The sequence below is a fragment of the Bacidia gigantensis genome (genome assembly GCF_019456465.1).
Source record: "Bacidia gigantensis strain McMullin 20006 chromosome Unknown contig_134, whole genome shotgun sequence".
Classification (NCBI taxonomy): Eukaryota; Fungi; Ascomycota; class Lecanoromycetes; order Lecanorales; family Ramalinaceae; genus Bacidia; species Bacidia gigantensis.
The window spans coordinates 235,378-261,969 of record NW_025408593.1 but is presented as its reverse complement, the minus strand read 5'-3'; the positions used below and the strand labels follow the sequence as shown (position 1 = coordinate 261,969).

Genomic DNA, 26,592 nt, shown 5'->3' with positions numbered 1-26,592 from the left:
TTAGGGCGCGTTCAACCGCGTGATTAGATGTCACGAGCAAAGATGGACGCCAGAAAACATGAATGTTTTCCATTTCAGGGTCAAAATGCGTAGGAGCCTCTTCGTAAATGATCCATATCATTTGTTGTGCATGGTGTGGCCTCGTAAGGTGAGCTCGCGATTCTGGTGTGCCCGTCGGTCGGCGTCTTTAGTTGGACAAACAAACCCGATGAGGCGATCCCGAGCACATTGATAATCAATATGCTCTTTGAGGCAAGAAGATGAGGAGACATTGTGATCCATTGGCTGTGGAATGTCCGTTGTCCAGGCTACTTGACGTGGCTGGGGATCGGTCGGGGCGGTCGTGGCCAACCACGGATTATGGAGAATTTGAAGGGGCAGATGATCTCGACATAGTCGATTGCACTCTCAGTTGTACAGGGAACCAAGCATCAAGGCTTTGGAGATCCAGGAAGGTATCAATTGCCTCGGCCAGAATTCGTCCTTCCGTTCACTCCTTGGGAACGCAACGTGAAATGCAGCAAGAATTGGTCGTAGCTTACCTTCTCTTATGACTGTATCTACCTTCCTGAGGCAGATATAGCAAATAGATGCGTTGACTGAAGCTTTTGAGGGATATGTCGCTCTGTCTTTGACTCGGCTGCGGAGGAGACCGTACGGTACCAGCGATCGATTTTGCCAGGTGTTGGGCAGCAACTTTTGCAATTGCGAGTACAGCAAAGGGAAGGAGACAGGCGGAGCAGTATTCGTCGACTGCCGTGGGTGATGCAGGTGTCAATGGGTGATAATGTAGAGGCACCCGCACGGCAGTAGGGAGAAGAGTCGGATGTGCCTCGAGTGACACATTGACGAGCTCCAAGCCGACTCAGCACCTCTGTATGGCTGGCAGAGGTCGAGTGATGGCCGTGTAGAGGAAAGGAAAAGGGAAAGGAAATGGATTGGGTGAGCAGGACAGACAGCTCTGCTCTCTCTGGAGGTAGAAGGAGAGAGAGCACGAGAGTTTTTGTCTGAACCAAGAAATCCATCAAGATTTGCTGCTAGCCTGCTGCGGGCGGGAGGACAGGGGTCTTCCCTCTCTGGGCTTAGCCTTAAAGGCCGTTCTGGCGCTCGGCCTGACCTGAACACCAATCATCGCCTCCAACTGCAATACTGCTACAAGCACCGAACCCTTGAAAGCCAGCCTCTCAAACCCCCAAACTCACCCTCAGCTCAGCTACAAGGTTGCTGTGTTGGCCAGCAAGTCTCGCCTTCCTCGCCTATTTACACACTTCCCCAGCCAGTCTCCGGCTGCTGCGTTGGGCCTTCTCAAGCAAGCCGGGGCCTCTCCCGCCGAGACGAGATGAATGTGAAGAGTATCAGAAATGACAGAATCACGCTGCTCGCACGACAGAGCATGCACCCAGCCTATGGCTTCAAACGTTCCAAGCCGCCGGCACCTCTGCTGAAGATGCTATCCGGTTGCGGTTCGCTCGTACAGTAAGACCGCAGATCCAACGCGCTGCAGGGGCCTCATTTTATGCGCAGCCAGTGGAGTAGTGGATCGCCTCTTCCCCTTTTCCTCTGATGTCCTACCTCACTCCCTACCGATTTTCCGACACCAGCTTGACAGAAACATCCCCACGACTCAGCACTATCCACTTCATGGTCACCAGAGTTCTATCGACAAAACCAAGGTGGTACTTGGCGAGGGGCATGATCTACCGCGATCATTTTCGACGCATGGGTCCCAAGGATCTTGCGATGCCGCCAAATCTGCAGCCTTAGCCATCGTGTGTTCGCTTGCCGCATTGAACCTTGCACGCTGCAGACACGCGACCTCCTTTCAGTAAAGTCTTTCTTATTTGGTGAGCACCAATCTTAGGGGTCTGAAGCTCATCATCTCGCTGTCAATTGTGAATGATAGCTGACAGCAAGGTCATTGATTGATTGCGTTTACATTGCGGTAATTAACGTATGCAGCTTGGCCCCTGGATTCTTTCCAGCACACAATTCTGCACCATTCATTCTGTCATTATTGTTGAGAAGCCGCTCTCCTTACATGCATAGTGACAGAGCGGTCGGCATGGCATGAGCAAGGTCGATGTCATGCAGACGCGTGGTATTGTTTTGGGTATCTGGAACCCTCCAACAGCGTTATTCGTTACCATTTAGAGGGTCGGTCTAGGCTTTAGTGCCGGCCGTGGATGTTATGACGCCACAGCTCCTCCATTGAATTTGACTTTGAGGAGCATGGAGCTTTTGCCGTGCAACACGCCTCGAACGCTCTAGTGATGATTTACTATGCCAAGTATGCCCAAGTTAACCAACAGCCAGCGATCCTGAGACAGGTGAGACCTGATGTTTACGCATCCTTCTGGCGCGGGGTATCTGCAAGCTCCCTAAGCGACATCATCTATTAGGCAAATTTTTGCCTTACATAGAAAGATTGAGGGCCACTGAGCGAGGAAGTTACGGTAACAGCAAGGAATGAAGTCTCCCATGCTTGAGTCGAAGATTTTCGGGCCAAATGAGGTCCAATTCCACAACAAAGCCCTTGTCCTTGTCCATGGAACGGATGTGGCGGTGCGATGTTCTAAAATCAATCTACGCGTTGTCGCGTCGAACGCGTTCGCGGAGAAGCCGGGCGACCCAGCCCGAAGCCTATCATCCTTCCCCCAACCAGTAAGGAAGCTCGAGGTAGGTGATCGGGGTCCAGAATTCGTGTAGTCCCGTAGGCTCCTCCCGATATGACGCAGCAAGCTTTCCGGATTCGTTCCCATGCTCAAAAATTAGCGAAATATTGGTGGCCTAAGGCTATTCTGATACTGACGGACGACGCCCATCGATTCCTTCCACTGACCAACACGGCTGAACTTCCACACGCCCTGTGATTAATTCATCCGGCGAAGCTCGGTCGATATATTAGACGCCAAATGCTTTTGCTTGCGGGCAAAGCTAGGACTCATAGTCGGCTCTTGCTCCCACACGCGACGGCGGAAACCAGGTAATCATAAAACAATCAAATTTCTCCTACCCCACACGTCATCCCCCCGCCCAAGATTGTTACCTTGCACCAGCCAGCCACTATATCACATCATCGTTTACCTATTCTATTTTCAGTAATTTACGCACGCAACAGGTTTGGATTCGCAAGATTTGCCCATTTCGGATATTCTGAAGATCAATGGCATTGTCTCAGGATGTTACTGCTCCCTGCTATCGCTATCTCCTTCTCATATGTGATGAACTTATAAGTAGAGTCACACATCATGCACAACATCGGACTCCGCTGTTTGCGGGGTTTGTAAAAGCTGGAGTACTTCCAAAATATGCACTGATTATGCCAATTTTCCTAAATCTGTCATAAAACCTTAAACAACCAAGCTAATGCACTAAGGCTAGATCTTAGGGCAGAGTCTATTCACAATCCCGAGACCTTGCCTACTTGTCAAAACCTCCCCAGTTCATTGAAGACATCCGTCGGTATGGCGAAGTGTATCTCTCACTCTGCTTTCAACGCTTGATCGCTGACAGCGAAGCACCCGTCCCACTCTCTGGGTCGCCAGCCTCCTTGTCACAACAACGGTCGATATACTAGTCGTCAAGTCTGGAAGACCTGTGTGATCGAGACCGTACGCACTTGCCATCTTTTAGGATGAAAGGATCAGCAAAGAGCTACCCTCACAAAAAATATCTGTGAAGCTAAACAGGGTTCCATGGCGACCGCCTCACACCTCTCAACATCCGCGATGTCAAAGGAGCCGCATGTCCGCTTACCTTACAGGCCTGTTGACGGGCTTGCCCTGAACCCTCTGTGTTATTCCCAATTAAGGCTCTGCCACGAAGACTCCCGCGGCGTCCCTCAAAGTCTCCAGGTTCCTGGGAAGATGTCTAGCGTGCTAGATGTACGGTGGGGTGGGTAGATTGACCATTTTGGCTGGCGCTTGGGATGTGGTCCAGCTACTGAGTACTATCGCGGCGAATGTGTACACCAGTGCATGTCGTGCAGCACCAGATTGGGCAGTGTGAATACCAAATATGATGTCGGTCACGCCCTGGAATGATTGAAGTCAGAATACATCTTGTCCTCAGATTTTTGCACCTGATCGGTCAATTACAAAGAGTTAAAGAATCCAGGACCAATCAATCGCGATCTTGACATGCACAATGAATTCGCAGCTTATTCTACATCGTTTGTTGTAGCTGCTGATACGACCATCGAGTTCAGTGGATCGACACAGCATATCGAACAGCACTTCAGCTCATACAGTAAGTCTGGAAGTCCCTCTATCGGCTATGAATCTTGGTTCGTCTCTAGCGGTGTTCACGAATCGGCTTCTCAACAAAGTGTATAGATGCATGCCGCTGCTACTGGTTGCAAGAATACCTTTGGTGCCCCTCAGGTCGTTACCTACGTCAGTCAGATCTTGCCAGCTTTACCTTGGCCACGGGGTTGCAATCCTCTGACGCAAGGTACTAGTATTACTGTTCCTAAATGACCAAGCTCGCTCAGGAATTGATAAGTTATCAGTAGTACATGATGAATAGTACATAGTTGGGACTTTGACAGCATCCACGCCACAAGAAACTATTATCTCTGTAATTTCTATTCTCAAAGCTGATTCAACCGTAGCAACGTAAGACTTTTACGGAGATTGAAGCTCACCTGACCAGATCGTGACGGCGGCAAAATCCGTTTCATGTTTCCGGCGCCAAGACTTCAGAGCTCTTGACGGTTAGAACTAGGGCTGAAAAATGTCGCGAAAAATTGCCCAAAATCAAACCTGCCGAAATCTCAACACTGTAGAATGCGCATTGCAGCTAGAGCCTCACTACAAGACCCCATTGCTTGTCTTGAATAAATCAAAATGAATTGGAGACCTGAAAGACATCATGGACATCCACAGATGCCGCTTCGTACCCTACCCTGCCGCTGCAATCAACGCCCTCGCATTCTCCCATCCATCGCCCTCAAAAACCTCTTCAAAGTCTCAGATCGAAGCACACAGGTCCCTGAGACTCGCGGTGGGACGATCGAATGGTAACATTGAGATTTGGAATCCTCAGCAGGGCCATTGGTTCCAAGAATGTGTATTACTTGGCGGGAAGGACCGCAGCGTTGAGGGTCTTGTCTGGACTCGGGACCCAGACGACGTAGACGGAAGAGGAAGTTCAATACCTGGGAGACTTCGACTCTTTAGTACAGGCTACTCTGATGTAGTGACGGAATGGGACATCGCCGCAGGACAGCCTCTACGGCATGCTTCAAGTAATCATGGAGAAATCTGGTGTATGGCTGCGCAACCCAAGGATGCAGCACCTCAAAGGAAGCCAGACGTTAATGAAGAAGACTATGCAGTATCGGTAGCTCAAGCAAAGACGCAACGTATTGCAGTAGGGTGTGCTGACGGAAGCATCGTGATCCTGTCCACTGAGGATGGTGACCTACGTTTCGAAAAGATGCTAGCTCGGCCAGGGAGTAAGAAACCTCGGGTCCTCAGTTTGGCTTTCAAAAACCGACATACCGTCGTCGCTGGTCACGCTGATAGTACTCTTCGGATATATGACATTCGTAGCAGGCAATTGATTCGGAACGTGAGCTTAGGTGGCGGTATTCAGGGCGGACCGAAAGAGACGCTGATATGGTGTGTGAGATGTCTACCAAACGGTTTCATCGTTACTGGTGACTCTACTGGTATAGTGAGCTTCTTTGATGGCAAGCATTATTCGCTCCTACAACGAATCAAAGGCCATGAGGCAGATGTTCTGGATTTGGCAGTTAGCAAGGATGGCATGTCTGTCTTCAGTGGTGGTATGGATCGTAGGACTGTCCTCTACCAGCTCTCCAATGGTGATTTCAAAATGAACCGATGGGCCAAGATATCACATGACCGGCAACACAAAAACGACGTGAAGGCGATGACTACATACGAGGCCCCGAGCATCAGTGTGCTCGTGTCTGGCGGATTAGATGCATGGCCAATGATCACACCAATCCAAGAGTTCGGAAAAGAGCATCATCGAGCGCTACCTTACATCCCACAATCGAGCGCGATCACCAGCGCAGCCCAAAGAAGACTCATGATTTGCTACTGGGAGCGCGAGTTAAATATCTGGAGCATTAAGACGTCTCAAGAAGAACACAGAGGGCGGCCATCAGATTCAAACATACAAGACACAGAGGGTAGGCAGCTCTTGTCAAAGATGTTGCTACAAGGCGAGGAAAGCGTCTCATCCGTAAGCATTGCATCGAAGGGCAATCTACTAGCAGTGTCGACCACAGCAGAACTCAAACTCTTTGCCTTGCGATTCAAGAATGGTGGACTCAGAGTACGGAGACTACCAACCTCCGAAACAGTCAGGAGTAGAGGCGCAAGAGACTTGGTATTTTCTCCCGATGGCCGTTGGCTCGGTTTGATCACCCCTGATAGCGTTGTGAACATCCTCAGGGTTATCGACAAGAGCGATGAAAGTGACGGGACTACGATATCGGCAAATTTTACCACTCTGAAAAGAGTACGAAGGGGGCAGCCGCCCAGAAAGCAGCCTACGGAACATTGGGCCGATATGACAGATCTATCAACTGCATCGCATTCTCTTCGGACAGTAAGGTGGTCATAGCGGGTGATTTATCGGGTTATCTAGATAGCTGGGTTCTCGAAGGTCACGAAGATTTGACGCAAGAGAATTTGACGAACGGCGTTAGCCAGAATGACGCTTCTTCAACGGATTCGGATTCGGATACCAGCTCGGATACAGATACAAGTGATGATGAAAAAAAGCATCCACAAGTCGTATTTGGTCAGCATTGGATTCGCAATCCGGCAGCCAAATCGTTACCCAAACTCAGTGCTGCGCCCTTAGTGTTGTCCTTCAGGCCCTCGTTCGAGGATAGAGCTCCGGTACTTACCAATGGCACCTCCACTCTTCATCCCACCCGTCATAACCCTCATCCACACTCACACGATCTGCCCGACGGAGAAGACCGATTGCTCGTGGTCACAGCGGATAATGCTGTCCGCGAATTCCACGTACTGACTGGCAAACTTACGGACTGGTCTCGACGGAATCCTTCAGAGTGTCTACCCGAGGACTACCTTCAATTGAGAGATAGAGCCAAGGGAGTGATATGGGATATTCAAGGGGGGAAAGAGAGGATCTGGCTCTTCGGCGTGAGCTGGCTCTTCATGCTTGACCTCTCCCGTAACATACCTTCAAATGGCATTGTGCCCATCAACCTCGTCCATGGGCCTGAAGTTCCAGATGGGTCCCAGAATGGCGCTCGTAAACGTCAAAAAATTGCTGAAGGAGCAAGTAGTCGAAGACGAGAACGACGGCTCAGGCTTGGAACTGGCGCCGGAAGCAAAATCCCCGATCATATGCTCAAGCTTGGCGTAGGCCGTCAAATCCGGAGCATTGAGAGTAACGGGGATACCGATCCCAAACTCATCACGCTTAATGACAATGAAGGCTCCGCATCAGATGGAGAGGGGGCTTCGGAGCCTTCTCGTGATCAAAATCTACTTCGGCTTCGACGAGGGGAAGAAGCTGAAGAGCCAGCTGAAGATTATCACGATACAGGAGACGAAAGCTGGTCAGCTGATACAGACTACGAAAGGTCGGAAAGGCCAGATAAGCAAGAGGTGTACAGAAAAAGGAAAAGGCAAGGGAAAAGCTTACCCTATTGGCATACGCACAAGTATCGGCCGATACTGGGTATTGTACCGATTGGTGAAGGTCCATCGCTTGAGGTTGCGCTGGTGGAAAGGCCGGACTGGGAGATAGATATGCCTGCGAAGTATCAAGGGAATCAGGAGAGGAACCCTTAGCATAATTCTATATGCATGCATTAAAGATGGGAGGATCGAGTAATCTACCATTTGTGTTGTTTTTGGTGAGATTTGAGATTTAAGTTCAAAATCGAAATGATGGGCTTCTGCAACCCTTGAGGCTCACCGTTGAGATTGAGTCTCAGCGGAGATTCTTCTGCGCAGCTATTGTCCTGGATATGGATCTGAGTGCGTATTTGTTAGTCTGTCAGGTCGCTGTTTGTGTCCGGTTACTTGGTCGACCCTTCTTGCCCCTTCCATCTTTCTTCTTCACCTGGTGCTCGGTCAATCTTCCACCATTTACCTACACGACGGGCGATATGTCTGGACTCTTAGCATTGCCAATTGAGATGTTTGACTTCATAAAGCGTCATCTTGCTTGGCAAGATAAGGCAGCTCTCATTCGCTCGTCCAAATCGCTGTATATTCTGCTGCAGGATGACTTATACGAATCTATTGACATATACTGGTGGCACTTGCGCTCGCACGATCGCAGTAAAAATGAGAGTGTTACATGTCCTTCGATTCATTTATTACTACGCACCATCATAGAACAGCCGTACACTGCACTTAGAATAAAAAATGTTCGCATACGAGAGGGAGAATTATTTCCACCAATGCGCTGCCCTGACGGCATGAGGGGACCTGATGGGGAACTGGAACGATCTGGCATCAACGTTGACTCTGTGTTAGAACTTGTGACTCATTCTGGATTCAAATACCCTCTCCGATGCACTCGAGACAGCCGTATGAACTGGCTAGAATGGGTGCGACTTTGTAAAGCTGATCTCTGCGTTGCCCTGTTTCTCTCTCAACTTCACAATCTTGAGTACTACTCAATGACAACGACAGAGAATTCGAGGTATTGGGTCTCTGTCCTCTCACTTTTTCGCCGTGTATTGTGTAATGAGACCCCATGCATGTCAATGGCTCGCTTCGAGAAACTAAAGAGCGTCGATATCGACAATAATATGCAATCAACGCCTACGAATCGTCTCGTTGGGAGGGATAAGTACAGCGAATTCTCAACAAAGTACGCACTTTATCTGCCAAGTCTCACAAGCTTACGGGGCACTCTTTCGAAACCATTTGGCCACAGTCGTCAAAGATTTTGCTGGCCAGTTGAGACTGCCCCGGCGGTGCCGCTGGCAAGTATGCTTACAAATTTATCCTTACGTGGAACTAACATAACATTCTCACACCTGGAGGCCTTTCTGCGAGTTACACCCTCTTTGACGCGGTTCGATTATGAGATTGTACGCTATGTTGATGACTTAAATGTCGAGAGATTCTACTGCAAGTCTTTAATCAAAGCTCTCAAATTAGTAGCTGGAAGTTTACAGAGCCTGAGACTCTCAACTCGCTTCGAGATGGGCCGTACTGAAGGGCGTGATTTCAAAGCCTTGTATGGCAGAAAAGATCTCGATATCAGAGGAAATACTTCTTTTAGAGGTTTCAGTAGGCTCGACAAGCTTGAGATCCCTATAATTCTTCTTCTCGGCTCATCATCACACGAATGCTCCAAGATCATCGATCAACTACCACAGAGCCTCCAGAGACTAAGCCTGAATGACAACCTCACACTCTACCGAGCTTTCGAATGGAGAAGTCCAGCCATCTTGAAGGTATTGGAGAAGTCGCTGCAGTCTTTCTCGACACATACAGACCGCCAGCATTTGCACTTCCTAGAACTCATCATAAGAGATAGCAGCGAAAATCCCTTCAGGGGAAAAAGTCACTTTTACGTCAAGCCCGAGATGAAAGATCTCCCATACGCATGGGATGACTGGGACTTACAAACTCAAAAAATGTTTCACAAAATTTGTGCTAATGCCGGACTTCGATCTCAATTCCGCAGGCGACCATTGGATGTCTTTGGCTTTCAGACGGTTTTTGATGATGACTGGGTCAGTAGAACTAACCCACGAGGATGGTTGCTATAAAGACTCGAATACTGGAGTTCACCACACAAAATTCACACTACCGACACCCACGGGCATCTTTGGGTGCTCTATCAGACTATACAAAACATCTCGACAATCGTACTTCTTTCTGGACTGTGGCTGGAGGCCGATTATTCAAGTATCGAACGGGGCAAGAAATATTCTTCCATCTTTCTTCCGAGGTTGAAACACAGGATCAATCCATCTTAACGAAGTCTTTTGGGTCCAAAAACTTTGATAGAGTCAACGAATTGTACTCACAAACCACCTATCAGTTTTCCCAGTTTCTCCAATCCCCTCTATACCGCCTCCCTTACGTCCTATCCACGCTCGCATGATACCAATTTGTCAATCTTATCGAGATCAAGCTTCTCCTTCTTCCCTGAATATAGTTAGGTCTCAGACCAAACGGTAAAACGAACATGCCCTAAAGAGCCTCGCCCACATGACGAATCCTGTTCTACTTGACTCATTCCCTTTTACCCGAATTTTTGCTCGCCTTCCCACCATCACTTCCCACAACACATCCATCTACCCCTCCCAAATGCAGACGGTGCAGTGAACAGTCTACTTGATCACCACCCACTCAAGTCGCTGGGTCCGCAAATAAGTCATCTAAAAGGTTTTTAAAACTTTTGTACTCTCAGATTTACCAATGATCATCAGGCTCAGATTTCCCCCCTTAGGCCGGCCCATTTCAATGATTGGCTGCCGTATATTGAAAGTAGCACAATCTAACTTGACCGCTAAGAAAACTCTTCATATCCAACGACATCTGATTTCAGGTTCGAATATAATTTTTCTATTTAGGCCAGCATTTTCTGCCAAAAAAATATTGCGTTCAGCAAGGCTTCTTCTTTAGTAGCGGTGAGTGCTTGGTGGGTTGAATATCCTAGCCCATTGTACGTCTCTTGTGTTTTTGGGGGAGACGGAGAAGGGTGGCAAGGGAGGCCTTGATCGCTGATTTTGATTGTTTATCTTGGTCTTTCTTATGAGTTTGGATAAAGTTATGGGAAATCACTGGATGTGGAAGGGAGATTGTTCCTGGAGATAGTGTTGAAGGCAGCTATTTGTCTACCGTTGCGGGTTATGAATTCAATGAATGATATTCGTGTTCACCGAATTAGGGACGTTTGGCGTGGGCGCCCTCGCCAGGATCAGGGGGTAACGCAGGCGGAAAAGGCGAAGATTGATTCAACTTTTATCTACTGTCATATTTTGTTCGCTTACCATCCATTGTACCTCACAATTTGTTGAAGGAGATAATATCAGATTGTGTCCACAACTACCTCAAACGTCGATGGAAAGAATGCTCTTGCCGAGCTTTTTCTCAGGGTTCCACAATACTGATCATCACTCACGATCTTCGCCATTTGGTCGGTCTAGAGTTCAGCAGCAGGCGTATACGCCACATCAATCGTTGCCAAAGACGTCGCCAAGCGGGGCACCCAAGTCTTATTCGGGTTCTGGTCTAGGTACACCGCGGCCGAGTACACAAGATGCGGATCATTCCTCGCCGCCAATGTTTCGGCACGGATAGTCTGGTTGGCCGTTAACGTGAATGACACGCCTGTAGGCTGACCACCGACGTGCACGTCGACCTTTTTTGTGTAGTCGACCATGTCCTCTCGCAGCAGGATGACGACGTAGGGTTGCGGCGTCTTGAAGTCGATCCAGTTGCTTGTTGGCCCGCGAGAGTATTCTGCCTCGATAGTCACTTCGTCTGCGTTTGCGTCGCGTAGGTAGAGCCAGTACGAGAAGCGTTTGGGTTGCCAGCCAGGCTTGCTGAGTTGTAGCGCCTTGTCCACACCATCGGGCTTGGGCGGGCGGGTTCCAAGGTCCCAGACGACCCAGTTGGGATCCGTGGTGCGTTTAAAGCCAGTTACATTGTTAGGGTTCATGAACCAGCGGAACGGATTGATATTGAGGGACGTGACGGCTCTGGCCTTTACTGTGGTATGGGTTGAGTCCGCGTACCAGTCGTGCAAGTCAGATAGTACACTCTGCGGTGCGTCCGAGTTTCCTACGGGCGGGGGTTGATCCCAGGGGCCCTCATGCTTTTGACCCTGGACAACATCGCACTTGTGGATGTAGTAGACGCCATTGTTTTGAAGTGTATCCATGTCGAAGCTCGCCTTGACGTACACTTGGGACCGGCTATGCGAAACCCTATTTCCGTCCTGGTAGTTATCTAACTCACCAACTTGGAGGCTTATGGGAAGGTTCGCAAGATTCTTGAAGTTGGTGCCTTCTGGGTGGCCAGCACCGGCGTTCACTGCCGCGAAGCGCTCCAATATACGTTGAGACAGTTGAAAGACGCCATTGCCCCCTGCAGAGTATCCGGTGAGAAACACACGATCCGGATCTATCAGGGATGGGGCCGCGTCGTTAAACTGTGTTGAAGTTTTCTGGGCATTGTCAAAGACAGGTTGAGGTTGCTTCTGAAGTAGGTCTGCAATAAGTGCCTCGATAAGAACGTACGACTCTGGTTCGGAATGTAGAAAGTAGCTGTCCGTGTTGTTTAATTCGGACACCCCACGGGGCACAACCAGGACGGCTCCTTCGGTCGTAAAGACTCCTCCAGCCTTCGTCTGATCTTGCACTGGTATGCTGAAATATCTGGTCGATGCATCGATCCAAGATCCAGTATTTCTGAGTCCAGGAGGGTCGTTGTCAGTCCCTCCACCGCATAAGCCAATGAACATTGGGTAGCCGGTAGCGGGCTGACGACCTGAGATAGCGACAGTGTATTTAAGTACACGGCCGTTGTATGGAAGTTCGAACCACTTCCAATCCTTCTGCGTATATGTAATGGGGTCCGGTGGGTCCACATCATTCATGTACTGCACATCACCAGTGAGGTATCTAGGGCCTTGAACTGTTGGAGGCAAGGGACCCATTTTGGGAGGGGTGAAGCATTCAATAATGCTGTCAGTCGTGTAAAGCAGGGTTGAAGTAGTGCAAATGAGACTCACTGATATTTCTTTATGAGATCTGAGGATAGGAGCGAAGCCCACCTTAAGTATTCATCTTGATTACCCATAGCAACGGACCATGACTCCTATCTGGGCAACATATTTGGGGCTATGAGTCTGGCCCTCCTCTGAACCGGGGGTTCAGCTCTGTTCTTACAAGCCGCCGCTAGCTGAGGTTCTTGGTGGTGTAGTGCCTGTTCAATGCACTTGGGCAAGCCAAGCCGACCGAAAACATCCGTGATCATGTTCCCGATGGTCTAGATTGTTGCGATTGTGACCTGGCTCTTGGCTGCTAGAGAGTCTCAGCCATGATGAATTCTGATTTGGCAAATTATTCATGCTCGACTGTTGTGGCGGCCTCCGCTGCCAGATGTAGAAGTGGCAGAACATAAGCCAGCTCATCAAGCTCAAAGCGGAAAGCGGTTCGGGCATTGAGCTGGGGTCTGGAACAACGCCCTCGTCCATCAGAAGCACCGCCGTAAACGCTAGAGCCGGCTAAATACCATCAGCTTTGGCCAGAATGCTCAACTTCATTTCGATGCTGAATGTGCGGCTTGAAAGTCGAGACTCCAGCCAGCTGACAACTTGTACTCTAGCGGCTTATCTACGTGTGGGCCCAAGAGCACGTTCGCCTAGTGTTGTGGTACAAGACGTACACACTGTTGATTGAGCGGATCCTGACCGGTCGACGTTGTTGAGATAAGGCATAGACCTCGCCTTCCTTTTAACTTGCGGACTAGAATGAGCCATACCTAAACAGGTGGTGCCAGCAGTATTGATAGCGGTTTGAAGTTCAAATTGGACTATCAGCGGCAAGATTAATGGTCGTGTAGTCTAATTGAAGGTCCTACTGGATCGCGAGCTGTCTGTTAAGCCTTCTATATGCCTTAGTAAATATTGAGAAAATAGCGAGCCCGTACAGCCTTACGGTTCTTGATAGTAATATTCAATCATGTTGCTATATCAAAACGACTAGTCAATCCAATAAGCCCAAAGCTTGGAATGGACTGCCAGGAGTCCGTCCAACTTTCACATCGGACGTACTATGTCAACTACGAGCAGTCAGCCAGACCGTTGCAAACGCGGCAGACCGTCAACATCCCTAATTTCACGTCTGAAATCTCCACCTCTTATCCTCATCCCCACCCCATTCATCATCTCTATAGTCCGTCAAAACTACCTTCCCCTCACTAACCTCTCTGTCCCTCTTCTCATTCTCCCGCTTCAAAATCCATCCCAACGTGCCCACAACCGCCACATTGAAAATCAGATACGCCAGGGCAAACGAATGGCCTAAGAGATATTTCGGGGCCGTCTCCGTCCTATACAATTGCGTTCCCAACACAGCCCCTAAATTACCAATTGAAATCTGCATCGCATTCGCCGTGGCGCGCTTCGTCTGCCCCGACACATTGTTTGCAGGCCAAGCGAGCACAAGAGCCGTAGCTGGGTAGATCCCCGCGGCTGCGAGGATGGTTCCAAAGTAGGAGACCCCTGGCCGGGAGAGCGGGTTGCTGAGAAGAATTATATAGCCGATGATTGCGATGGAAGAAGAGGCCATAATGAAGGGGGCGCGGATGCGGTAGCGTTCCGAGAGAACGGCGACGGTAAGGGTGAGGACGAAAGCGACGGAGTAGGGGGTACAGTCATTAGTTGCGCTTGGGCAGCGGTGTAGCCGAGGGACTTGATTATACTGGGCTAGATGGGAAGTGATTAGTGTGGAGAAGGGGAAGGGGTGTGGGGAGGACGTACGAGGAATAAGGAGAGCGTGTAGAGAGGGAGGGACATTGTGTGAAAGCCTAGACCGTACAGCCAGACTTTGTAGTCTTTGAAGGCTGTGGACACGTTTGACCAGGTGAAGGCTTCGTTGCGCGTGGCGTCGCTGTTTGCGGCAAGACGGGCGTGAATGAAGGAGCGTTCTCTGTCGGAGAGGAATTCGGCGGTGTCGGGGTAGTTGGCGATGAAGAAGTAGGAGGCCGCTGAGACGAGGACCGTCAAGATGCCCTCCTATTGTTGAATTAGTAGGGCGAATGACCGATGTATCTGGCCGCCTTACCAAGATAAAAATCCATCGCCAGCCATTCAGACCTCCCACACCTTTCATATGTGCAATGCCCTGTCCTTGTCAATTTGTGAAGATGAACGTGGTAGCAAGCTGCCATACCCAAGCTAGAATACCGCCAAAAGCTCCTGCCAGAGACGCAGCACTGAAGAAAAGGGCCACACGATAGTGCTGTTCATTGCGCTTGTACCACATAGACAGGTAAAAGACAACACCGGGAAACAAGCCGCTTTCGGTGACTCCAAGGAAGAATCTGGCGGCCAAGAAGCCACCGAAATTTTGGGTCACACCAAGTAGAGTCGCAACGATTCCCCAAGCCAGTGTGAGAGTAGGTAGCCAAGCCCTTGGACTAGTGCGCTTTAGGATGATATTGCAAGGGACCTTTGAATGAATGATGAGCTCTTAGCCACAGCAGAGTGTTCTGGGAAAGCCTACCTCGAACAGTACATATCCAATGAAGTAGATGGTAAGGCAGGTCAGATATTGGTCCCCAGCTGATAGCGGTCAATTGATCTAAGTGGCAGCGGATATGGAGACGTGAGACTTACTGATCTTCAGGTCCTTGACTAGACCCTCAATCCTCGCATTTGCCACTAAAACAAAGTGAGCGTTTTGTAGCCAACGAAAAATGTGCATCACTGACCATTGCTACGATCCAGGAAGGATAAAAGGTAGAGAGATGTCACTGCTGGTAGCAGAGTGTAGTCTAGTTTCCTCAGTAAGGCTTTCTCATTGATGTCTGCGTATTCCTCTTCGAGCTCATGCTCCTTCGCTATGACCGCCTCTTTGACTGTTGCCATCTTCTTTTTGCGCAGAGGAACGCTTTTTCTTCTTTGGTCGAAGCTGAGGCGCTACGATTGCGAGCGAGTGATGGTAACGGCAAACGAGCTCTGAAATCGGTATGGAAGTCCACATGATATAACAGCCTGGACCACGGCCGTAGCTCCATCACGCTAGGAGCATGGCATCATGTCGACGTTCCGGCCGTCTGTTTCCTCAAGATCAACCAATTAGACGGGCATCAGATACAGGCTCATCGCTTCGCTTGGTGTTTTAGGCTCTCGCCATCTCGCATGGCGCATGTGGTGACGGGGAATTTGGGACTAGATGTCATTCATCATTGCCGGCACAGATGGTGACATACCGACCTAAAATACCCGATGAGCAGCTTCGATGTCTATGATTGGTGGACTGGGTGCTAGGTAGGTGACTTGGACATCCTTAGCGCAGATGTCGTGATAGACGATCTGCAAAACACACTGGAGTCAATGGACTCGGCAAATCCAATTCTCTTGGAAGTCTGAACGAGGAATCTCGCTAATTGATAATAGAAGAGATACTCAACCTTGCGCTGACTTTGAAGGATAAAGGCCAAGCTAGTGCAAGCACCACGAGTGCTCAGTAGTGCAGCCCCTTTTCTGCTGGCTTTCCCCTGAATTATAGATAGAGAAGGCTAGGCCGCATTTGGGTGGCTTGGCTTGGCAACATCCGTCCATCTGATTTATCTCGACAAACTTACTATCCAATGCAATATATCAATAGGCTCGTCCCCACAATCATAGAGATTTGACATTGCTTCATTGGTGCACGTTAGTATCAAACGGACGTCAGTGCAAAGGAGTGTAGAGGTGGAAACTTCATCATGGAAATGCAACGTAATGCAATCAAAACAGTAAAGGACTGATGCGGGTTTTGCAATCAGAGTAGTAAGAGGCATTTCCAGCACGCTGATGGGAAAGTCCAGAGTATGTGATTATGGCAGAGCCACATGCGAGACCAAGCGCCAATTGCGTTACCAGACACCATAGACAGGCGTACGCAGGCTCAAAGCCGCGTCATCAGCGACTAAAGTGTGTGAGTACCATAAGGCGCACGCGGTCATGCGCATACCCCAGGCTTGCGTCTCACTGCGCACGCGAGACTGAATAATTCATGCAGGCTGCTAAGAGAGTCGACAGAAGACGGGTGTATGTAATACCTCAAGAGTCTCGGCCCATAATCGAAGGCACGCAGACGCGTGGGCTCCAATAATCATGAATAATATGGGGGGGAACACGCAAGCAGTTGGGATTTATGAGATAGCGTGATACCCAGGTTGGATCCCCATGCCGAACGATGCCCTCAAGAGACTTGCGATATCGCAGTCGATACTCGCAAAACGTAGCTTCAACAAGGACAGCAACGTTGAGGAACTGTTAGATTGGTTCTGATGCAGGAACAGATGAATATGAGAGGGTGAGAGAAATGCCCAGGCTTGATGGAGGATGGAAATAGCCTTAGTAGCCTTCCCATTCTAGATCCTTTGCCACTAACTTCGTCAGCAAAATCCCCATCATCTGATTGGGGCTTGGCAAGCACGCGCGGCCTCATACACTGGACTTACGACGACCATTGGCATGATCCAGCTTGATCAGCAATTGAACACCTTCCTCTCCTTCACCCTCGTATCTCCTCGACCCTCCATATGCTGCTCGCGGTCATCCACTATATTCCTCATCGTTGCCCCTTGAGTAGCACAAGCAGTCTCCTGGGGCGCCCTTTTCCCTAGAGATCTCGGCTGTGTACTGGAGACTCGACTGCGGCCTCCACTAGACCAGGAACACAGCCGAAAAGGCCTCAATCTCCACTAGGACGTCGCTGCGATCATAGTCACCTTCGCTTCTACAATTCACACTCTCAAGCAAGCAACAGAGTACCCACATTCACCATGGACGGCTATCAACCTCCTCCGCCGCCACCTCCTCCACGACCAGCAGGAATATTCGATGCGACCGAGATCACAACTCAATTCGAGCAGCTTTTGCGTACACGACGACTCAACAGCCTCTCGACTCGATCGCGCTCTCCCTCTACTCATTCAAGATCCCCATCGCACCACCGAACCTCATCGCGATCTTCCTCAATCCACCGCCCGCTGTCCCAACATTCCCACCAGCACCAGCATGTTCGCCCCTCCCATCACGAGCCACCTCTACCTACGCCTTCAGCTCAGGCGGCCCAAGTCCAGCCTTCTCCACAAAGCCACTGTCACCCGCGCAATTACCCTATCATGCCAACCCCCCACAGGACGAGCGCAGCTGGAGATTTCGAAACCAGCTGATCTCCCTGAGCCATACTCCAATCAAATACGAGAACCCGGGTCTGCTTGATGAGGCCTTGAAATACATTCCATTGGAGAGAATATACGCTGAAGCAAAAGAAGAGGATGAATTTTTCCAGGCCCAAGCTGCAAGTCTGGCCGAAAGTCGGGGTGGAAATGCCAAGCCTGAATGGGGGTATCAAGACTGTGTGATCCGCGCACTCTTAAGGTGAGTCCTCGATTCCCTCACGTTCACTATCACAACCTAGTCCTGACATCCGATCTTCAGATGGTTCCGCCGCGTCTTCTTCACCTTTGTCAATAACCCCCCTGCTCCCACTGTGGGTCGCCCACAACTTTCAACGGCCAAGTACCACCCACAGAGGAAGAAGTCGTGAAAGGCGGAAGCAAAGTGGAGTCTTACAAATGCTCTCAGGTCGGCTGCGGATGGATCGAGCGTTTCCCCCGCTACGGCGAGGTATGGACACTCCTGGAAACCAAGCGCGGCCGATGCGGCGAATGGGCCAATTGCTTCAGCATGCTTTGTCGAGCCGTGGGGGGTCGTGTCCGCTGGGTATGGAACGCAGAAGATCACGTCTGGACAGAGGTCTATTCGGATCACCAACGACGCTGGGTCCATCTCGATGCATGCGAGGAGGCGTGGGATAACCCCCGACTGTACTCAGAGGGTAAGTCTACCCCCTCATCCCCCTCTATCATCCCACCATCAATCATCAATCCAAACTAACAGACTATCCAGGCTGGGGCAAAAAAATGTCTTACTGCATCGCCTTCTCCACCGACGGTGCCACAGACGTAACCCGCCGCTATGTGCGCAACCACGGCCTCCACGGCGCCGAGCGCGCTCGTGCCCCGGAATCCGTCCTCCTCTTCATCCTGCAGGAGATCAAGCGCATGCGCCGCGAGAATATCACGTTGAAGGAAGATCGCAAGAAGCTCCTCATCGAGGATGAGCGCGAGGAGAGGGAGCTGCAGAACTATGTTGTGAAGAGCTTGGCTGCTAGTATTAGCAAGATGCTGCCGACGGGATCAGGGAGGGGAGGGAGTGCTGGGGAGGTCGGAGAGCAAGCGAAGTTGGAGGAACGACAGAGTGGGAGTCGTGAGTGGAGGGAGGCGAGGGGGGAAGCGGAGCCGACGAGGCGGGAGACGCAGGGAGGACGCATGCCGCAAGGGGGAGGGCCACCGCCTGATCTCTGATTGTCTGCATCCCCTTTTCCATTCGCAAGTTGATCGAGGAGCGCGTATACCCGCATGTAGTAAGAGGGATGATCTGGGGTAGCAAGGCGCTACTGGGGGGCTCATGTTAATCTATCACATCTAGATAGATGACGACGTCAGGTACTCCAAATCAAATCAAAGGTGTTTGAGAACAAGCAAGCAAGCAAGCGAGTGATCACCAGTCTAACGCATTCAGCAGTCCCGCCAGATTTCATAACCATCAGCGTTTTTATCTTCATCTCAATTTAACACAGAATCTGCCATAATAGTAAATTTTGCTACTTCTCCATCTTCTTCTCCATCTTCTCCCTTCCCAGCCCTACGAGTTCCCACTTCTCACACAATAACAGCCTAGCTAATTATGCCGTCCTCTGAGATTCCCCTTCCCCTCCCCCTCCGCTCCATCTCTTATCTCGTTCCCCACTCCATCTCTTATCGTAGGAGTAGCACACGAGATAAAGTCCATGGCAGGCACCGCCCCACCTAATGTCTCAATCTACGAAGAACAAGAGCAAGAAAAGAGAAGGGGGAGGGGGATGGTAAAGGTAGAAGGTAAGGTAGGGTAGAACATGGAAGAAAGTAGGGTCAAAGGGAAGCAACGAACTGTCGCCTCTGGGGGGTAGGAGGGTGGGGGGTGGGGGAAAAGGAGAGGAGGACGTAAGGTAGGGTTTAGCGTTGGGAGTTGGGTAGGGCTAAGGGGATAGGAGGGAGGGGAGATGGAGCGGGGTGGGTCTGTCCTTTACTGTCGGGTACGTACATGTGCTGGGTTGGAATAGGTTAGTAGTGAGTGGAACGAATGTGAAGAACGGGTTTCTGTAGGGCGAGGCTGAGGGAACGGGGTTGGGGAAAATGAGGATGGTCAATGTGTAAGGAAGCAGGCATGGGGATAGAGAACCAGACTCAGAAGTGAACATTTTTTTTGTTTCCAGAATACTACCTAGTGAATGAGTGAGTGAGGTGTTTCCCACCTTCCAAAGCATTATGTTCTCTCGTAATAAAATGGCGAATAAAAGTCAAAGAACGCCTGACATGCAAAATTAATGAATCGAATGTGACAATCTGATTTTCGAAACACCATCATCCCCTCTTCCCTCCATGAGCAGCAATTTGATATTCGCGACACCGCCCTTTCTTCGTCTCCCCCTCGTCGTCACCACTCGATGAAGTATCGGTAGTGACTGAACATTGTAGTAGAAGCGTTTATGCCTTCAACTACTGCTTTCTGATAGTCGCCTGGGTTTGACATCCTGTGTGCTGTTGAGCAAATCCGTCGTTTTCTCCCACCGAGCTTGGCCGATCAAGAGATTAATGTTGATAATTGTCGAGTAATTGCTGAGATATGTTGTGATACCAACAATCCAGCCGAAGTCACCCAATCCACAACTTTCCCTTTCCTCTCGCTTGCTCCCTTGTGGAGCCAGACTTGACGACGTAATGTACGTCTGGAACATTGGATTTCCGAGCCCCTACTGGTTCCGGCTGAAAAGCTCGTGTGTGATCGAGCTCCGGGTTAAACAAGGATTGTTTGACAGGGCGGGTCCCTTGAACTTGCTGAGATTGCTGAGCTTGAGGTCTGAAATTGCCGTTAGGGAAATTCCTAGACACAGAATCTCTGCCATTCATCCCAGTGGATTGAGCGTAGGGAGGTTTGTTAGGCTGTGGCGCAGGATGTGACGCATTCGTTAGGCTTGAGAGCTCCGTTGGAAGGTCTTGCAATAATTCATTGCCTTGGGATTGTGGTTTTGGAGTACTTGTGGAAGCCGGGAGCTTCAGATCGCCTAGTAGGTCAACATTTGGTGAAGGAGCTGCAAGAGATTCACTTGGCGACAATTTAGCAGGGCCTGCTGTTTTGGGCTGTGAGTCTTTGAATTTTGGCCGGCCACTGCCAATAGGTGGCTGCTTTGCCGGGGTCTGAACGGGTTCCTGTTGCTGCTGAAGAGACGACTGCATTGGCGGCGGATTCGCCTGACCAGCTGGTTGAAATATAGGGGCATTCGCATTCAACGTTTGCACGCGAATGTCTGTAGCTGTAGTAGAAGTCGGTCTGCCAGTCCCAATTGGCAAGGGATTTTGCTGCGATCCGCTAGAAGCACCATTTGACTGCATTGGAGGTCTTCGGGCGGCAGGCGTCTGTCGGGGGAGTCCCGCACTAAGGGCCTTGCTGATGTGAGCTGGCTGCTTTGGAGGCGCCTGCTTTTGGTGCATTGGACTGGGGGATGCTACTGGGCGAACCGGGGCCTTTGGGGGCACGGGCCTGTGCTGCGTAGCAGATGCAACTCTCTCCATTTGCACTGGAAGCCGAGGAGCTTGTGGTGGAGAAGTCCTGGGAGATGGCCGGTTGGGACTGCTCCGAGGTTGACGATGTGATGAGCTTGGCCGAGGTGGATTAGGGCCAGCGTTGAAAAGACTTGCTTGGGGAGAATGCCGCGCGCGTGCCCCACGTATGCTTCCTCGATGGTCCTTATTCGTGTTGACAGCGAAGCCCCGGCCAAACGCATCAGGATCAATCACGATTGGAGCCGGTCCATCATCTGGCGCCGGCTCGGCGTGACTGGATACGTTGGTAGGTTTGGACCTAGGAATTTGTTGCCTCGTCTTTGGCGTGCTTTGAGGCTTACTGGGCGCTGACCGTGGAGTTCCTGTGATTGGTGCTTGTTGAGCTTGAACGTTCGGTGTGGATGGCCGAGATCTTTGTTGAGTTGGTTTGTTTTGCGCAGATAGACGTTTCGGCTGAAAGACAACAACCTCTCCGTCGCTGTCTTCTGGCTCATTGGGAGCATCTGCGGGCACTATATGTTGCGGTTCAACTTTTGGCTCAATTGCTGGACTGGTATCTCTAGCTGGTGTGACGCTGCGTTCAACGGTAGAGACGCTGTTGCTGGCCTGGGCTGGTGGCGCCTTTCTAGACTTATTGCCTGTCAGAGCTTCCGCAAAGGATCGCAGAGTCACATTTGCTGCTGGTGCAGGCACTTCAGGAGATGATGAGGGGATCTCAATGGCTTGAGTTTGTTCCAATTCGGAGTTGCTTGACAAATCGAGTCCATCCCTTTCGCTCTTGGCTGCCTCTGAAAAGTCGCTCACAGTGTCTCTTGACTCTTGGCTTGCTGGGTGTTGAAGATGCGTCGCTTGCTCATTGACGGCAATGTCAGCGTGAGCAATGTCTATTGCATTTTGAGATTGGCCAATGTCATTTGCGGGAGCCCTAGAAGCAAGCTGGGGCGCCACAACTTCAGCTATGCCCTCCAAGTTTTTGACGCGATCTTGAGAATGATCTGTTATTTCATCGGTGCCATTGATTCCTTTGCTCGAAGAAACCCCCACTAGAAGGACATCCTTGACGCAATCTGTTTCCTGCTGTTCGTTACCTTCAACAGGCTTATCCTCGGCTACTTCATCTGAAGCCAAAGGATTTGGCCGACGTTCTTCCACCTGCTTTACTCCAAGTCGTTGCTCGAATACTCCAACCTGGTCCAGATTGACGGGCGGCCTTTGTGACTCTATCAAAGGAGCCAGCTCTTTCGTAGAGCGAAAATTGATGTTGAGCTTCTTTGCAACATCTCTGACTGACGGCTGGTCGGTCAATACGAAGACCTGATTTTCATCATTTCGGTGGATACTTTCGTGAACGCGCCACAAAGCACAGCTCATCATTGGTCTTAGAGCATTCGGCACTTCTGTGACTGATATGGTTGGTGCATTCTTCTGCACCTTCCAAGGCGAGTTGTCGGCCCCTGTCTTAGCTACTAATTTTGGCTTGACAGGGCCTGAATGTCTGGGTTAGCCACATTGAAAGCTAGTCATTGAATTGTCGAACCTTTTGCGAGCTTGTTTTCAGCATTTCCATTTACCACATTCTGCTTCCTCCTCAGCTTCTCGGCCCATGACTCGGCTCGATCGGATGGCAGATCCGTCTTCTCCTCATAATCATCTACATCCTTCCATGGGCTATACTGTTCCATCGGTTGTACGAAGTGAACGGATCCATGGTTTTCTTCCTTTTCATAAATTGGCCGGCCATGGTCACCAGTCTCATAGTCCTTGCCAGCCTGAATTCTGGCTAGATAAGCCTTTGCAATTTTCGGGTTTGCGTCAAATGTAGGATATTCCTTTTTTGTAGGCTTGCCTGGTGCTTTCGGTCTGGGAGTTTCTTTCGGTGTCGGCTTTGGTTCTATCGATTTCTGGTAGAGCTGGTCGACGTTCTCGGATACTGGTAGCAAGTGAGTGCTGGAAAGGCTGGGTGTCGCGAACGACTTACGACTCGAGGGCACAATTAGGCGAAGTTGGCCGTCATAAAGCCATGATTTTATCACATGGATATGATCGACAAAAGTTTGGGCGTCTATGACGCAGATTGGTGATTCCATATTGTTGAATAAGAATAAGCTCCTTAGTGAAGATATATCATGAGGACGGGGGCATCGAGTATCGAGTCCCGTTTACGGGACCTGCGACCGAGATCAGCTTGAGTATACTTTGCGGTCGTCGGAAGGAGAATGCGCATCGGCTCTGGCAGTTGTACAGGGACTCAGACCTACCTGCTTTGTGTGAGCCCGAGAGCCGCACGCAGTCAACCATTATGAGTCCTTCGTGGAGCCTCTTGGTTTCGCAAGAGGCTGGAGCGGTGCTGATTGTCCAGCATGGGGCAAGAGAGTAATAGATATCAAGAGATTGCAACGATTGCTTCAAAATGATGTGGGCGAAACATGTGCAGGTGGAAAAACGACGGGTAGAACGAAAGCGAAGAAATGTCGGGCTTGGCACTAGGGACGTTTTGGGTCTAGCGGGTGGATGGTGCGTTATTCAAGGCCTTTCATCTGGTTCATCTTCCAATTAAAGCATCTTTATACTCGTTTTGGTGTACACGAAGTTCATTGCAAATATTTACAAGCAAGTCACCTACACGTCTAGATCTGAAGACGCAAGTGAATCTGTCTTCTCAGCAATTGTCCCCCATATGGTATCCCAATGCTTTCAATGTAAAGCCAAAGCAAGATGCAAATCAATCGCAACCGTTCTGTCTCCTAAACCCGGCTATTTCTCATCGCCTGTATCGTGAAGTAGAACCGAAACATATTTGAAGTCCTTCTCATCCAGAGGTATTGCACTACTCATTCTCAAAGTCATGATTGGTGAATGAACCGCGCTTTATCGGTCACTCGCTGGGCCCACTCGCTGCGGAATTGTTAGCAAGTCGCGATGCAAGGCTCTTCTCCACGAGATCACTCACGTCCAGCTACCATCGTACAACCTTCTATCTTCTACCATCCCAAAGTCTGCTTCCGCTAGGGCTGCATCAATGACTGCAGACGTGACGCCGGTCCCGCATGTGGTTATTATCGGCTGATCAGGGTCCACACCCTTCCCCTCAAAGATCTTTCGCAGTTCTTCGCCAGACAGTAATGCTCCAGTCTTCGAGTCCAGTAGCTCAGAATGGGGAATACTGATGCTGCCTGGAATATGCCCACTTGGCAGTCCTGGTCTTGGCTCTGTTTCTTTGCCCGCGAACCGTCCGTAACTTCTTGCATCTAATATCTGAATACCGTCTGCACCTTCCTTGCCATAGTCTTTCGCAATGTCCTTCACTTCTGCAAATTTGACCACCATATCTGGGTTCACTGAGGGCACTGGGTACTTGCTCTTCTCTTTCACAACTGTCTCGATTTCACCGGACTCTGTTGGGTACCCTTGATCTACCCATAGTCTGAAATTATTGAGGACATGTACGGCTGGATGCCCAAATACTCTGAATGTCCATCCCACTCTTGGTGCGCTGAAAAGACCTAGTTCCTTCGAGTCGTAGACGACTACTTCATCGTCCTTGCGGATCCCAATCGCCTCCATTGCCCTTGCAAAGTCTTGTGCTGTCGGCAGCATATGTGGGTAGACAGAGTCATGGTCTTTACAGCCATCAAGATCAAAGAAGCGAGAAGTCGATATTCTCTGCTCGTTGAATACCTGACGGCCCGTTCTTTTCCCTGGATCGTTTGGTAGGAACCAAGATGCGCAGATAGGGACTATTCGGGGAGCTGTGGATATCTTGCTGTGAACATTCTTGCTCATTGCATCCGAGAGCTCTTTGGGAGTGACAATGTAGGCTGAGAGGGAGACATGTCGAGACTGGCTCATGTTTAGACGACTTCGAGAGGGGAAAGGGTGTGATGTGAGAGATAATGGCCTGCCCAAAGGGAAGCGTATGAAAGCCATCTTCATCAGGGAACGAAGGCTACATTATATCGAGAGCATTCAATGATGATACTAATGCTTCAGCAATGTCAATTGGCGAACATTCACTGGCACGAGACCTTGAACGATCGAGGTGAGCGAAGCTTGAAGCTCACCCCTACCAATGAAAATCGAGCGCGGGGAAGCTCCGATAAGATAAGAAAGAGAAAAACATTGTAAACACACAACTCATCCCCTAACACAACGCTCAGCGCATTCCATCAAGTACTCTGGCATTCCGTTTGAATCTTTGGCATGTATACCTTAGGTTGTCTCATAATCTCGTCGTCTGCATGAACGCGACATTCAAATAAGCTCAATCTCAAGACTTTCTTAGATTGTCGACATGAAGGTTACGATCAACGAGTGGAACGCTGTAGCGTCGTGGCGATGGGACATGCCAGAGGACGAAGTTTGCGGCATTTGCAGGGTACAGTTTGATGGAACGTGCCCGACTTGCAAAATTCCAGGTGATGAATGCCCGTTAGGTAGGCTTTCTCTTGATTCTTCCCGCTGACAAATTACTTAATGCTTCATAGTCATAGGGGTCTGCGGTCATTCATTCCATATGGTAAGATCTGAATTCAGTCTTTTTCATCTTAGCCACAAGAGATGCTTAGAATCTTAGCACTGTCTTCTCACGTGGATTAATCAAGATTCGTCAAAAGGACTTTGCCCCATGTGTCGACAAAGTAAGGGCGTCCAAGGTCTGTTATCCTATTGCTAACGACCTCGCAAGAATTCGAGTGGAAGCAAGGCGACGACAAGAAAAGCACGCCTTCATGATGGATGCCTCTTGTGTCCGACTAGCTGCGGAGGCTACCGTGAAACAAATCCCTGTGTCTTCTCGAATCCGATACTCTGGCTCCAGATTCATGCGGATGTGTGCAATAACACGCTCCTGGAACGTGCACAACATCCGGATCCGGTTTGCGAGGCTGCTCTGACTTACTTTTAAGCGGGAATCATGCATTTCCTGCTTTCTGGGAATCACTATGCACAACAACACTATCTGCCTTGAACGAATGTTTACACAAAGGTGCTACTACCAATTAGTGGCAAAACACACGAGCGCGACGTCTCGCGGACGAAAACACCATTTCCATACATGGCAATGGCACAACTGCCCTATGAGAAGAGATTCAATCTCTCACCCAAGGCAAGAAGGGTCTTTTGTGGCATAGAACAGTTGATATGTCCCAAATCGAGTGTGAAGACGGGTGATTGCCCAGTTCTCGGCAAGGATAAAGGAGGCGATGAAGGA

General features: G+C 50.0%; 7 protein-coding genes across 7 annotated transcripts; 3 read left to right on the top strand and 4 right to left on the bottom strand.

Moving 5' to 3' along the window:
- Nucleotides 1–4,872: 4,872 nt before the first annotated feature.
- KY384_001815 (uncharacterized protein) lies at nucleotides 4,873–7,808 on the top strand (the record flags this gene model as incomplete). The annotated part of the gene is made up of 2 exons (XM_044810341.1): nucleotides 4,873–6,451; nucleotides 6,511–7,808. 2 exons carry the CDS (start codon nucleotides 4,873–4,875, stop codon nucleotides 7,806–7,808), a joined length of 2,877 nt encoding a protein of 958 aa, XP_044672315.1.
- Nucleotides 7,809–8,443: 635 nt separating this feature from the next.
- Nucleotides 8,444–9,751, top strand: KY384_001814 (uncharacterized protein; the record flags this gene model as incomplete). The annotated part of the gene is made up of 1 exon (XM_044810340.1): nucleotides 8,444–9,751. One exon carries the CDS (start codon nucleotides 8,444–8,446, stop codon nucleotides 9,749–9,751), a length of 1,308 nt encoding a protein of 435 aa, XP_044672314.1.
- Nucleotides 9,752–11,133: 1,382 nt separating this feature from the next.
- Nucleotides 11,134–12,651, bottom strand: KY384_001813 (uncharacterized protein; the record flags this gene model as incomplete). The annotated part of the gene is made up of 1 exon (XM_044810339.1): nucleotides 11,134–12,651. One exon carries the CDS (start codon nucleotides 12,649–12,651, stop codon nucleotides 11,134–11,136), a length of 1,518 nt encoding a protein of 505 aa, XP_044672313.1.
- Nucleotides 12,652–13,834: 1,183 nt separating this feature from the next.
- On the bottom strand, nucleotides 13,835–15,588 carry KY384_001812 (uncharacterized protein; the record flags this gene model as incomplete). The annotated part of the gene is made up of 7 exons (XM_044810338.1): nucleotides 13,835–14,384; nucleotides 14,537–14,733; nucleotides 14,783–14,842; nucleotides 14,891–15,169; nucleotides 15,224–15,282; nucleotides 15,337–15,381; nucleotides 15,432–15,588. 7 exons carry the CDS (start codon nucleotides 15,586–15,588, stop codon nucleotides 13,835–13,837), a joined length of 1,347 nt encoding a protein of 448 aa, XP_044672312.1.
- A 1,907-nt stretch (nucleotides 15,589–17,495) lies between these two features.
- KY384_001811 (uncharacterized protein) lies at nucleotides 17,496–19,085 on the top strand (the record flags this gene model as incomplete). The annotated part of the gene is made up of 6 exons (XM_044810337.1): nucleotides 17,496–17,592; nucleotides 17,781–18,096; nucleotides 18,157–18,237; nucleotides 18,304–18,345; nucleotides 18,405–18,556; nucleotides 18,628–19,085. The coding sequence occupies 6 exons, from the start codon at nucleotides 17,496–17,498 to the stop codon at nucleotides 19,083–19,085; spliced, it is 1,146 nt and encodes a 381-aa protein (XP_044672311.1).
- Nucleotides 19,086–20,474: 1,389 nt separating this feature from the next.
- Nucleotides 20,475–23,470, bottom strand: KY384_001810 (uncharacterized protein; the record flags this gene model as incomplete). Its single annotated transcript, XM_044810336.1, has 2 exons — nucleotides 20,475–22,870; nucleotides 22,921–23,470. The coding sequence occupies 2 exons, from the start codon at nucleotides 23,468–23,470 to the stop codon at nucleotides 20,475–20,477; spliced, it is 2,946 nt and encodes a 981-aa protein (XP_044672310.1).
- A 756-nt stretch (nucleotides 23,471–24,226) lies between these two features.
- KY384_001809 (uncharacterized protein) lies at nucleotides 24,227–25,232 on the bottom strand (the record flags this gene model as incomplete). The annotated part of the gene is made up of 2 exons (XM_044810335.1): nucleotides 24,227–24,278; nucleotides 24,334–25,232. 2 exons carry the CDS (start codon nucleotides 25,230–25,232, stop codon nucleotides 24,227–24,229), a joined length of 951 nt encoding a protein of 316 aa, XP_044672309.1.
- Between the last annotated feature and the right edge of the window lie 1,360 nt (nucleotides 25,233–26,592).